This window comes from Lepisosteus oculatus, chromosome 11 (genome assembly GCF_040954835.1).
Source record: "Lepisosteus oculatus isolate fLepOcu1 chromosome 11, fLepOcu1.hap2, whole genome shotgun sequence".
Classification (NCBI taxonomy): Eukaryota; Metazoa; Chordata; class Actinopteri; order Semionotiformes; family Lepisosteidae; genus Lepisosteus; species Lepisosteus oculatus.
Genome location: NC_090706.1, coordinates 19,626,917 through 19,639,875, shown reverse-complemented (window position 1 = coordinate 19,639,875; position 12,959 = coordinate 19,626,917). Strand labels below are relative to the sequence as shown.

Sequence of the window (12,959 nt, the reverse complement as noted above, 5' to 3'; positions counted from 1 at the left end):
CATTAGAAATCTGATGGGGACATGTGAGCAGGGGAGAAGGCAGAATCTCAGTGCTCATTAGCCTGCTTGAACACCACATGCATTAGGCGCTCAGAACAGTCCTGTCCACATGTTGGGAGACCAAAAACTGTGGCCGCAAGTGTGCATCATGAGAAAATTGCTTGCCGAGAGTTGTACGTTCTCCGCGCAGGTCTGCAGGGAAGAGGAGTGGATTATATTGCTTGAATTTGTTGCAGTGATTTTCTGCAGAAACCTGGCACCGAGCCACAGAGCAACTGCGCCCAGTAACAGAGTATGGAAATGCAAAGTACAGCACAAGTGATTGACCCAGGAAATTCAGTATACAAGTGTAATACATTTCCATTCAAATTAATTGGGTATCCTTTACCTTACTAAGAAAAATCCTCAGTTCCAATCTAAATACAAAATACACATTTAATCAATGTGATATGAAATACGAAGATGTGTCTAGACAAATGTTTATTTTTGTGCCTGATCATAAGGTGCTGTGTGATTATTTTGTTTCTCTTACTGTATTGTTTACTGAGCTACAATGTAATTGGGACAATAGGACGTACAGTGTACAGTATGTCTATTGCATCATTGTGATTTAATGAAATCACATGGACATTAGTACTATATAGTTAACGCAGTTAGACTTCACAAATCAGAAGCCTGGTGTCATTTTGTGGTTATTGCCTTGGCCCTGTTTATATGTATAATTGAATGTTTTGTCGGCTGCCTTGAATCCGGTTTTTTGAATGCTTGTCTTAGATAGAATTTGCAGCATCAGTCCTTGACTGTGCAGTAGCTACATGTCTGACTCCTGATCGGAACTTTGTCTGTTCAAGTCATATTGAAACCTGGCAGGGTGCTACAGTATATGTACTGACAAGAGCATGACAAGAAGTAATGTCAAAAGGCATTTTTAATGGAAAAGCTGCAACACTAAAGATAAGTAGAAAAAAGACAATCAGTTATTTAGTTTTCCTTCTGTTCTCGATGTGACCCAGGGTCATCGCTAGATCCCTTGCGCCCTCAGAGGAAAGAGAAAGATAGTCATGCATGTTTGTTCCGAAAACCTGTGCTTCTGAGCCATCTGGCTGTTTTTCATGCAGCAGACATCAGTACCGCTTCCTTTAGAAATACGATCTGTCAGATTCCTCACTGATCCCATTTTCAGGCCCTCTGGTACCTGGCAGTGCAGTTGTTGCTGTTTTAGAGGGAGCAGAAGAAACCCTGACTGACTTCAGTCCAGCTCAATTAAATCCACTCAACCTTATGTCAAAATGGCAGTCCCAGCCTGCTAGACCAGGTTCTAACTCAGTGATCGCTGGACTGGAGGACCCAAGTTGTGCTATGACCAGAGCCTTTGTTAACATTTAAGACAATCAGTAGCAGAAAGCAGATGCAGTAAGCTGTAAAACCAAAATGAAAGCAAAATGTGAATGATACTCACTGCTCCTTTAATTGATAATTCTCCTATTAGCTGGCTTCTTTCTACAGCTGCTAAGCCTCCCTGTCGCTCCGCCCCCTGTTGGTGAGTCTGTCCTGTCAGGACACGCAGGCCTGGAGCCTATAACACCTGGCAAGCCCTGCATTAAAGACTCCTTTTGTGCAGCTGTCAAAACATGAAAACATACCACCAGCTCCCCAACAAAAGACCCCATCGCTTCAAACGTGTAATCTTAAGTGATCCTGGAGACACACAGGAGGCGGAAACATCCTGCAAGCTCTCTTCTCCCGAAGTGTCCAAGGTATTGAAACCTAGAAACATCCCAGCCGAAGTGACAGACCCTCAGGAAGGTGAAAATGATCTCCTGAATGTTACGACCTCTTCAGTACAAAACAAACAGACCTGCTAGTAATCTTCTAAGCCCAACTATTCTGTACATTACTTTTTTTTTTCTCTCAGCCAGAAAGTCCTCAGGTTGGGATGTCTGGAGGATACTAAGCTTATCAGCTTTCCACGTGTTATCAGTTCCCAAATGGACTGAACTGTAGAACATTCCACCAGCAAGGAGGTGTCTTGCCAACCCGAGTCTAAATTCCATTTTCTGCCAGGGCAGTATATTTGAATGTGTGTGCTCTTAAGAAAACTGATGCTGTGTTCTACACACTAATGTCACAGTAGCATATTCAATGTGGTGTCAGGGTTCAGGACTCTGCAGAATGAAAGAACTGAATGGGCACTGAGCAGAACCTCACATTTCCTGTTTGTGATAGATGGCGCTGTGTAATTTCCAGTGGTTTAGCTCTGTTCACTCCCTGCCAGTGTTCCCGGAGAAATCAGCAGGATCCGTATGCTTGCAGATGTGTGTAATGGACGCTTCTGTGGCCAGAGGGAAGGACAGCAGACAAAGATGGATAACCTGTGTCCTTATCATTGTTTGGTGGCAGGATCAGTGAAGGCTGAGAGTGAGATATGAACATAAAAAAAAAATCATAACTGCCCTACAATGTCTTTTTTTTTCTGCAGCTCTATTTTTAAATTGTCTGAAAGGGTAGGAAAAGCAAAGGGGATATTATATTGGCATGTCGTTGGCACCTTTTTCACCTGTAGAAGGACAAAAAACATAATTTTCATTTTCGTTACCATACAGTGCAAAAGTATTTTTGTCAGGGGATATTCCAGAATCGCAGAGAAGCATGTAAGTTGTACCATACGATTACCTTCTGGAAACAAGCATGTGGAAATCCAGGATTATTGCTAAGTAGGGTTTTGAAGTAAAAACCCCTAGTTAATCCATTACCACTTGGCCAGGGCATATTATTGGCCTGTGGTAAATGAAAGAATGGCCCTTTTTTTCTTATGGACACATGTTGCTTGTAGTGTCTGATTTATGATCCATAGAGTCAACGCAAAACTTGATGGAGTGAGAAATGATGACCCCTGAGCTTATGAGAAACAACAACTGTAGTAATATTTCATAATGACGATACGCAGGCAAGACGTTTTCAAGACTCATTGACTTTTATTCCCTTTCGACAAACTTCTGAGCTCTATGCTGACTGCACACTGTTGTCTTTTTTATTACACATACCCAACAATAGCTCCTCCAGATGAAAGCCATCCTCTCTTTTTGCGGAAGCTGTGGTAGTGTGAGGAATAAGGGGGCTGTCCAGCACATTCATCTCACTCGCGTTGTTTAAAGTCTCGTCCGTCAAACAGCTGAACAAACTCCTTGTCGCACGTTGCAGTGCCTGCTCTGTACTGCACTTCTCTGTTTTCTACGCATAGAGGGAAAGCCGGCTTGTGGTTCCTCAGGCTTTATTGGGTCAGGGTTATAATTATCTCTGTATGAACAACCACAAGGCCCCAGAGTGTGAGAGACCAGGACGCCACACATTCCTGCTTGCACGGCATCCTGGGATAGCTCACAGGCCCTGGCTGATGGCTTTCCCAGAGTCGTATCCTTCATGTGACCTCCTGGGGGTTTGGGGAAGTGGAGGGCAGGAGGAGGGGGGATTTGAGAGGGAGGAGGGGGTGAATTGGCTCTAGTGGAATGAAAGCTTCTACATTTACTGTTGTTTTTGTTCTTTCTCTTCTTTTTTCAAATCTACAGGGTTCTAACCTCATGTTCAATTTTACATTTCAAGCTGTATTTATCCTGTGCCCAGGCGTTTCTTTCCCCTTGAGCTGTGTAGAAAAGAAAGTTGACCATTTCCCTTAACCTCAGTTTGGTACTGAATTCAACCAACTGTGCTCCTGGATTGCATTAGTAGAAAACCTGCTAACTGGAGCAGCCCTTGTTCACAACTTGTTTTACATTTTGGTTTTAGCATAGTCGTTTTGCTCTCATACAGATTAAACACATCAAGGTTCTTCTTCTGTTACAGTGACAAAAAGGATGTCCACAAAACACCCTATTGTGCTTGACCGAAAAGTGAAATAAAAACAGATCACGCGGAAATTATTTTTGTGATGACACCTAATCCGTTCTGAGGAAAAGCAGTGATTTTCTTCTGTTTTTCCAGGTGAGAGCGAACATTTAGGTGGGCTCTTTTCCTCAGCTGAGCTGTGTGATATTTGCAGCAGGTAAAGGCGATGGCTCTTTCAGTACTCTTTGTGTTTGGGTCTCCCGAGGGTCATGCCCAAGAAACACTTTGGGTTGTGGGAGTGTGGAACCAACTATCCAGCCATATGGCAGAAGCTGGTACCCTGGCTACTTTCATGAAATGAACACAAAGGATTGCAGGAGAACTGTTCCACAGGCTACCCAGCTGTGTCTTTGAGGCTGATACTTTGGCTTCATTCAGGAAATGATTGGTGATTGGATGAGGTCATTTACTGCTAAAATTCAATTAAATTGATTAGATCAATTAACTACTACCAAATGGGCTAGGTGGGCAAAATGGCCTCCTCTTGTTTGTTACCTTTTTTATGTCCCTTCAGTGCAAAGATTCTGAATCATCGGCATTGCTGGTCTGAGATCAGTGTGTACCGTGGCCTATTGGAGAAGATTCTCTTCATGAAGGCACAAAATTAGCTACGCCATGAGGAATGTGGCTTTCATTGATATGTTCGGCATATTATGTAATCACATGGGCAGACAGCATGCTGGTGCATTAGTTAGCATTGCTGCCCCACAGTGCTGGGGCCCTGGGTTCAGTTCCAGACTTGAAATATTTGTGGATTTCCTAGGTTTCCTCCCACAGCCCAAACACATACTGGTAGGCTAATTGGCTTCTAGGTAAATTGGCCCTGGTGTCTTTGTGAGCCCTGTGATGGACAGTCGTCCCACTCAGAGCGTATATTCCCTTGTGCCTGTTACTTGCCAGGATAGGCTCCGACTCCCCTGTGTCCCTGTATTGGATAAAGCAGATAGAAAAAGTATTTCTGGGTTATGTAATATCAAGCTCTGTCTTTCACATGGGGTCAAAGAGCATCTTGCCTCACATCCAAGTGATACCTAGGCCCCAATCTGTTCAGTTTCTCAGATCAAGCAAGGTTAGGAATATGAGGAAGAGTGGGGCTGCTTGGGGACTGGTTCCTTTGTGGTGTGCTGAGCTTACCCCGAGCAGAACTCTATCTTAACTCCAATCTTAAAGTAAGATTAATTATAACTGCACATTGGCCTGTCACCACTGTAACTAGACTGCATGTCTTTATCCTGTTAACATTAAGAGCTCAGTAATCTGTATATGAGCTGAAGGATGCGTATTTTATCTAGAGACTAAATTGTGTTTACTTAAAAAAACCTAACATGTCAAACTCTGTATCCACTATTAGCGGGATAATCTGACCTATGCATTCCTGGCCCGTCTCTAATTGCATCGGTTTGTTTTTCTCGAGAGAAAGCATGGCCAGATCTTTTCCGAACCCTCCTCCCCCCCTTTCCCCCTCCTCTTTTTTCTTTTCCTCTTGTTTTTCTTTCTCCGTTAGATCATTCCGGGCAGCGGCTCCGTAAATTGGAAACAGAGCTTTCGACCTCCCCCCTCCCTCCCAAGCCCGAATGTTTACTGCGAAATGCTTTCTCCCTGCTGGCCAGCACAGAGGATGTTCGCAGCTGGTTACCAGATTTCTGTGCGAGGGGTCGGGTACATTCCTGCCTGCGTTTCGCATCGTGTTGCGAGCCAGTCTCTTTTGAAATGCACTGCTCACATCCAGCTCTTCACTGGACGATCGAAGGTTAGGTTTGCTGGATCAAGGATGTCATGTGTGCTTAGAGGTTTCAGGCGTAGCTAAAAGGCAGTTTTCACATTAGTGTTGTTTTCTGCTCTGCATTTGTCGGTGAACAGGAGGCACTTTTCACTTTTCTGTGGGTGTGTTTGTGTGTGTGTTAAGAGATCTGCAGTCGATTAATCAAGCCTTGGGCAGAAAAGTATGTTTTTTCAGTTGCACAGGATTTTCTTGTTCTGGTCGACCGTGTGTGGTACTCCACGTTAAGTAGGCAATTATGATTCTAGACAGTCCTCTGTGAATCACCTGAGAAACATGACAGATGTCGCACTGAGCAGCAGCAATGACAACTGTCTGGAATGTCATTAACCCTTGGTGGGCTGGTGAAGTGCGTTGTTTGAGAATCAGAGATTGTTAACCAGTGCTGCTCATGAATAAGCAGATAAGGATTTAGAATACATGAACACATCCTCTGCATTGTACTCTGGGTTTGGGTGGAGTGGTGGCTCTGTGGCTAAGGATCTGCGCCTGTGCCTGGAATGTTGCCAGTTCAAATCCCGCCGCCAGCAGAGGAATCCTGCTCTGTTGGGCCCCTGAGCAAGGCCCTTAACCCTTACTGCTCCAGGGGTGCCATGCAATGACAGACCCTGCGCTCTGACCCCAAGCTTCTCTCCTTGTCTGTGTCTCCATGGAGAAAAGCTGGGGTATGCAAAAAGAAATTGTAAAGGGATAATAAAGAAAAAACATTATTATTGTGAAGCAACACTCGGTGAGGGCTCTGTAAGATGATAGACCTTCAGCAAGCTACAAATGTTGGTGTTTTATAGCCCTTATAATCACATATGAAATTTTATTCACATAGCCCTCTCTGGGGACTGATAGCCTGTTTACAAGTGCTTGAGGAAGCTTTTATAAATGTGATCCATAGGACACAAGTGGAAACTACATGGAAGCAAGACCAAGAGGCTTTTCTTTACAAAAAAGGTTTGTGGAAGTGTGGTACAAACTATCCAGGCATGTTGTTGAAGCTGACACCCTGTCTTGTGTCAAGAAATGACTGGATGAGATCTTCTATTAGCTACTAACTACCAAATGTGCTAGCTGGGGATGAATGACCTCACATTTGTAACATTTCTTATGATTTTATTCCCCATTCCCACAACTCTGTAGCACAGTTATGAGATCACACTGCATTATTTCCTTGATTTATGGAAAAAGTCACGCTGCGTCTTGTTACAGGGAGCCAAAGCGTGCTGACACTGGCACAGCACTGTGTTGCCCAGAGTGACAGTAGTGTCCGTTATGCTGCCACTAAGCAGTATGGGTAAACAGACAGCTCCATGGGAGGATTGAGAAGTTAAAGCACTGATATAAACAGAGGAGAACATGACACCCAGGAGCAGCCACTTCCTCCACTTGAAAACATGTATAGCATTTTCAATATTAAGAAGTAGCAGAAAAGCAAGAAAAAGCAATGATTTTCAGTAGTGGGGTTCATTTTCTGTTACTGATTTTCTCCTGTAAATTTCTTGTGTAAAAGCAAAATCATTGTTAAAAGAAACAAATCGCTTTAAAATCTCCATCTTAAAGCTTCTACGGTGATAGCTGTTATCATAGTGGCTGAGATCTGTATTTTTGGCTGCTTTTTCTTACATCCTGTGTGGTGTATGCCATGCTGGCACAGTATGTAAATAAAAATGTGGAAACATGATGCTAACCAACATCTTCTGGTTTATAGGTCCCAACCTGCCCTCTGAGCCTGTACTGACTGGGCCTCATGGGAGACTTCCACATAGCCACTATTTCTGTGAATATTAAAAAGCTTTAACATATTACTCACAATTTTGCAAGGCCTCATCCCTACGAGGCAGAAATGCCTCTTGATAATTTCCCATGATGTGCTGTACTTGGAATGAAATATGTGACCATCTGTTGCTGTGCCTCTCCTCTCAGTCTCATCTAACTGGAACAGCATGAGTTGAGACCCCTCTGGGCTCAGGCTGAGAAAGCTGCGTGCAGGGCCTTTCAACAGTCTGCCAACAATCTTCCTGTCCATGAGCCGTACTGTATATGCCTGAAGGAATGGCCCTTCTTTCAAGAAGAGGAGCTCCTGTGATAAGCGAGTAACTGTCAGCTGAGCTCTGAAATGCACAGACACGCTCAGAGAGAATCTGCTCTGGGTTATCAGCGCCTGCATTCATTATGTTATTCACTTGGCTGTGTTGTGTCTAGAGCAGCTGTTTTGCATTCTAAGTGGATATGGCTGCTGCTTTCCTGTAATCTTAAGCGACCCCAGTTCTGAAGGTTAGTGCTGCTTTCCTCCTGACACCGATCCTCCAGATTCCACTCTTGCTGTGTTATTCAGAGCTGGGTAAGGATGGCAGTGTACTTGATCACAGATAGGGAGTTACAGATAGGTGTGCCTTTGTGAGCCCTGATGACTCCACCGGGCAGTAGCAGTCCATGTCTGTGGAGATGGACGGTGAGAGTTTCTCTGCCTCTTTCTGGAGGGAAGATGATGCCCTGTGATGATTGTGCGCATTATTGATTGAGTTTCGGAGCTTGTTTTCCTCCAGCACATTCATTTGTGTTCATTTTGCATGAGAATTGCATAGTGATTACCTTGCAGCTTTGGGTTGCTGGGCATCTTTTCGTATGGAGTTTGCATGCTTTCTCTGTGGGGATGTGGGATTTTGCCAGGCAATCTAGTTCCCTTCTAACTCCCACGGATGTGTAGTTAGGTGTGGCTGGCTGTATGAATCCCCCCTTGGGGCTCATCCTCCCGATACAGCTACTTGTGGTCTCTTCCCTATGGCTTGTTCCCAACATATAGGACAAAAAATATAGACTGTATATCCATCTGATTTCCAAACCCATGATTTAGTGGGAAAAATAAACTTTTGGAGTACCTGCATTGTGCGTGCTTGAATTTCAGTTACTCCCCTTTGTCCCTGAGGGTTGGAAAGGAAAAAAGCCATTAAGCTGGCAATGGTATGAGAACAATAAGTACAAGATAATTACACAATTTCTTTAAAAGAGTGCCATGATAGGAGAATCAATATTATCTTCCTTTCTTCTTTTATAGTATTGTCAATAAGGATATTTTTATCTTAATGACTATAAGATGGGCCTGGCCATAAATGGACATGACTGTTTAATTACTGCTGAATCCAGTTGTTATCTGTTTATTGCCATGTGTACCTGGTGTTGATGGGAAGGTGGCTGCCTGATTTCTGTGTGCCAGCATCATAAAAGCCAGCCTGCAAAAAATGTTTATGACTTGACTGTTTACAGAATCACACATCAAAGCTGTAAATACAAGTGTGGAGTTTTGTGTTGTTAATAGAAGGGCCTGTGTGGTTAATGTTTTAAGTTTTATTTTTTTTTCTAAATGTCAGGATGTATGCATTTTACAATGAGTGAGAGATGACGCTAGTTTGAGTCAGGATCTTGTCAACAAGCCAGCAGCTATATCACTCTGCAACTCACAACTGGCAACCCACTGAAGCTAAGCAGGTGTGAGTCTGGTCAGTACCTGCATGGGAGACCTTCTGGGAAAAACTAAGGTTGCAGCTGGAAGAGGTAGTGGGGCCACCGCTCACCCTGCGGTCCATGTGGGTCCAAATGCCCTAGTATAGTGACGGGGACACTATACTGTAAACAGGGGCCGTCCTTCGGATGAGGCGTTAAAACCAAGGTCCTGACTCTCTGTGGTCATTAAAAAAACCCAGGGCATTTCTCGAAAAGAGTAGGGTTGTAACCCCGGGCGTCCTGGCCAAATTTCTCATTGGCCCTTACCATTCATGGTCTCCTAATAATCCCCATTGATTAATCGGCTTCATTACTCTGCTCTTCTCCCCACTGATAGCTGATGTGTGGTGAGCGTTGTGGGGCACTGTGGCTGCCATCGTATCATCCAGGTGGATGCTGCACATTGGTGGTGGTACCTGTAAAGCGCTTTGAGTGGAGTGTCCAGAAAAGCGCTATATATGTGTAAGCAATTATTAATTATTATTATAATCTGCCAGCTGTGACTGGATTCCCCTTGTGGCAGCGCATAATTGACGCAGCATCATTGAGTGTGGGGTAGAGTAAGTTAGTGTTAGAAAGACAGATCTATCTGCTATCCAGTGAAACAGTGATTCCTGAGACTTCCTGGACATCTGCAAGCCTGCAGTGATGTCAGTTAAAGACACACCCCCTGCTCCAATCAGTGCTGTCTCTCCTGTCAGGTGCTGTGGAGCTTGTGTGTCAAATGATGAAGATCTCTGTAAGATGGGCGTGTCAGGGGACCATGTCCACACGTCAAACTGCCTCTCATGCAGGTGGAGGAGTCATTGCTGCAGAGCTGAGCCTTGGATTGACTAGTGATTTTAAAACTGAGTGGGTACATGATGGAAAAAACTGGGTGATTGTAAATCATGGAAAATGAGTGAAAGTAAAGTGCTTTATGATGCAGGATTGAGAACAGTGGTGTCACTGCAGTGATCCAGTAGGGCTACAGTCCATCTGTCCTCTTGGGATGCATTGTGGGTGAGCTATAAATATGTCGTTGGTGGCAGGATTGCACTCTCTGAGGATGCTGCTGAGCTTTGATCCCCTCCTCCCCAAGGGCAGCATGGCAGTTTCCTCTTCAATTTCCCTAACCTGTCTGTGCGGAGCAGTCCTTTACAAACATGCAGCACAGCTTTCACAATACAACATGCACTTCTGTCATCACTGATGAGAAGACACAATTACCAAATGGATGCTGCACATTTTCTTTTAATCCTTTCTAGCTGGAAAAAATACCCAATACCGTATCAAAACAGACACCGTCACATTGTCTGTATAAATGTAGACATACAGTACTAAGGCTATTGTCTAGCAAACAGTAACTATGAGGAATGAAAAAATCAACAGTGTCACCATTCTTGGCATGAGTCTTTTGAATGAAGGTGTGCAAATGTCTTTGTTGTGTAATTTCAAGGATATATTTGGTATGGAACAAATATTACAATAATTGCACTTGGGTAAAATGGAACTTATTTTTTAGCTATTTCCCTGTTTTTGTAACTAGCAGTCTGCAGTTCATGGTTATTATTATACTGTCTTCAAGGGATTTTCTTGTGCATTTCACAAAGGAGCATAATACTCAGAGATTCATCTGGTCAGGGCTTTGTAAAAGTGTCTGTGTTCTTTTTTGATGGGCTGCTCACTTCCAGTTCTGTGAAATGACACTTAAACATTTGGTTGCCCAGTATACAGTACCTCTCTCTGTTTGTGAGAGGAAGCTTCATGGCCTTGCAAGGAAATCAGATCCGTAACTTTTATCCCGTAGTCTGGTAACAATAGTTTTAATAGAGATCAGCTCAGATTCTCGCATCCAGGCACCTAAATTGTAACTGACCAAGTAATCTATGATTGGGGTCACATTGCCCTAGAATTACACAGCTTTGAGAGCTTGTGTTGTAACAGTCATTAATTACCTCATGAGCTAACTTCAGACTGCCAAAAGGCATTGTCCTGCTTTAGTGGGTTTTGTGAGTTTCTGAATGCAGTCTTAGTCTAACTTGTATGGCAGTGCATCTAGAAAATAAGAGAGAAGAGGGATCCTTCCAGTGTCAAACTTCATGACAGAATGGGCTTATAAGGTCAGCCTCTCCTTCTCTCTCCGATATGTCAGGACTATTTCTAAATCAGGAAAGAGCCATAACCCTTCCAATATACATGTCATCCTATCTCATATGTGGCACATATGTCTCTTTTATAAGAGACAGCTGCTTTGTAAATGATAGCCACTTTTAACTGCAGGCAGTTCATGACGCATTAGCACCATGTCTGCTTTGCAATCTAGACTTACTAATTAATAGAAAATTGTGAATTAAAAGACACTTTCAGTTTTTTCCATAGAGCAGGTGACAATTGGGACAACTCAAGTTAGTTTTTAGTTACTTTTACTAATAACTAAATAGGGTGATCGCTCATGACAGTTTGCTTGAATAGGCCAAGATCTTGTATTTCTCTTTGTGATCAAGTGAAGAATATTCACTTTCAGTATAGTACTAATTAATATATACTAATTATTATGTTGTGTTGAAGCAGGAGCAGCATGGTGGAGCAGTGGTTAGTATTGCTGCTTTGCAGTGCTGGAGCCCTGGGTTCAATTTTGGACCCGGGGTGGTCTCTGTGGAGTTCGTATCTTTTAACCCTCATGTTTACAAGGGTTTCCTCCTGCTGTCCAACAACATAGTGATTAATTATTCGGCTTTGGGGAAAATTGGCCCTTGTGTGCCAGTGTGTGTTTGTGTCTCCCCTGTAAAGGACTGGTGTCCTCCTCGGATCTATTGAATCTTGTGCCCATTGCTTGCTGTGATAGGCTCTGGTTCCCCCACAACCCTGTATTGGATTAAACCGTTAGAAAATAGATTTGTTGCAGCAAGGTAATATTTGTAAATGGGTTTCCATTTGTTATTATTCAGATCCCTGAGGTTTTGTTAATTTTTTGCATTTACTCTACAAAAATATGATGTTTTCACACAATTATCACACACAAAAAATTCTTGGAAAATTCTTGCTTTTAATTTTCTGACATAACCAGCATCTTTCTTTTAATGAAAGCTTTGTCGTGCTCTGACTATGCAAAGGGTGACCTTATTTCCAAAAGGACGTGGGCAGAGGGAAATATGAAAAAACACAGATTATTGTGAAATGCTGAAAGTCTGTCAGAGTTTTAAGATTTTAAATATTTTCTTATTGTTCCAACTCTGTATCTAATTTACAATCCTTCATTTACATCTGTGTTTCTCTGCTAAGTGGTTTTGCAGTTGGCAAGGGTGGATCCCTCTGTGGGTGATTGTTTTTGTTCCTAGTGGGGAAAAGGCTACTATTTTTTTTCCAAAATCAACAGAATGAAAGGACTTTTGAACCAGAGGAAAATCTACCTTCCCTCTGGAAAACTATGTTAATGAATGTAAAAATAGTAACATATTAAGTACCTTCAGGTCAGTGACTTTACAGGTTTCAAGAATAAGTAAATACATACAACTTTTTACCTAAATTGACTTGGAATCCACTTTTATGATGACAGTTGGCAATATCTGAGAATTTTTTCAATTTCACTTGCTGCAGGCCGAGGTTTCAAGTCCGTCTTCAATCATTTACATGTGTTTTTGCTGTCTGTGCCAACAACCCTGTGAGATGTCTTCAGAATATAGGAAGCCCTATTCACTTTGAGGGTGCGTGATCTCAGAAAGTGATGAATCATTCTGTGATTTCAGTGGATCACCACCACCACATATTCTTCCTCGCAGAGATGACAGGAGTCCTTAGCCCAGTTTCCTCCAGGTCAGAGAAA

General features: G+C 43.0%; 1 protein-coding gene across 2 annotated transcripts in view; it reads left to right on the top strand.

The window, feature by feature from the left end:
• Positions 1-12,959, top strand: part of ppap2d (phosphatidic acid phosphatase type 2D) — a 50,425-nt gene that overhangs the window by 20,412 nt on the left and 17,054 nt on the right. The window contains exon 1 of one of the 2 annotated variants that reach the window (XM_069195913.1): positions 5,547-5,632. The exons of the other annotated variant lie outside the window; for it this stretch is intronic. Within the exon in view, the coding sequence (XP_069052014.1) occupies positions 5,593-5,632 (40 nt within the window). The 5' untranslated portion in view covers positions 5,547-5,592. Of the gene's footprint in view, positions 1-5,546; positions 5,633-12,959 lie in introns of those variants that run through there. 2 annotated transcript variants of the gene reach the window in all.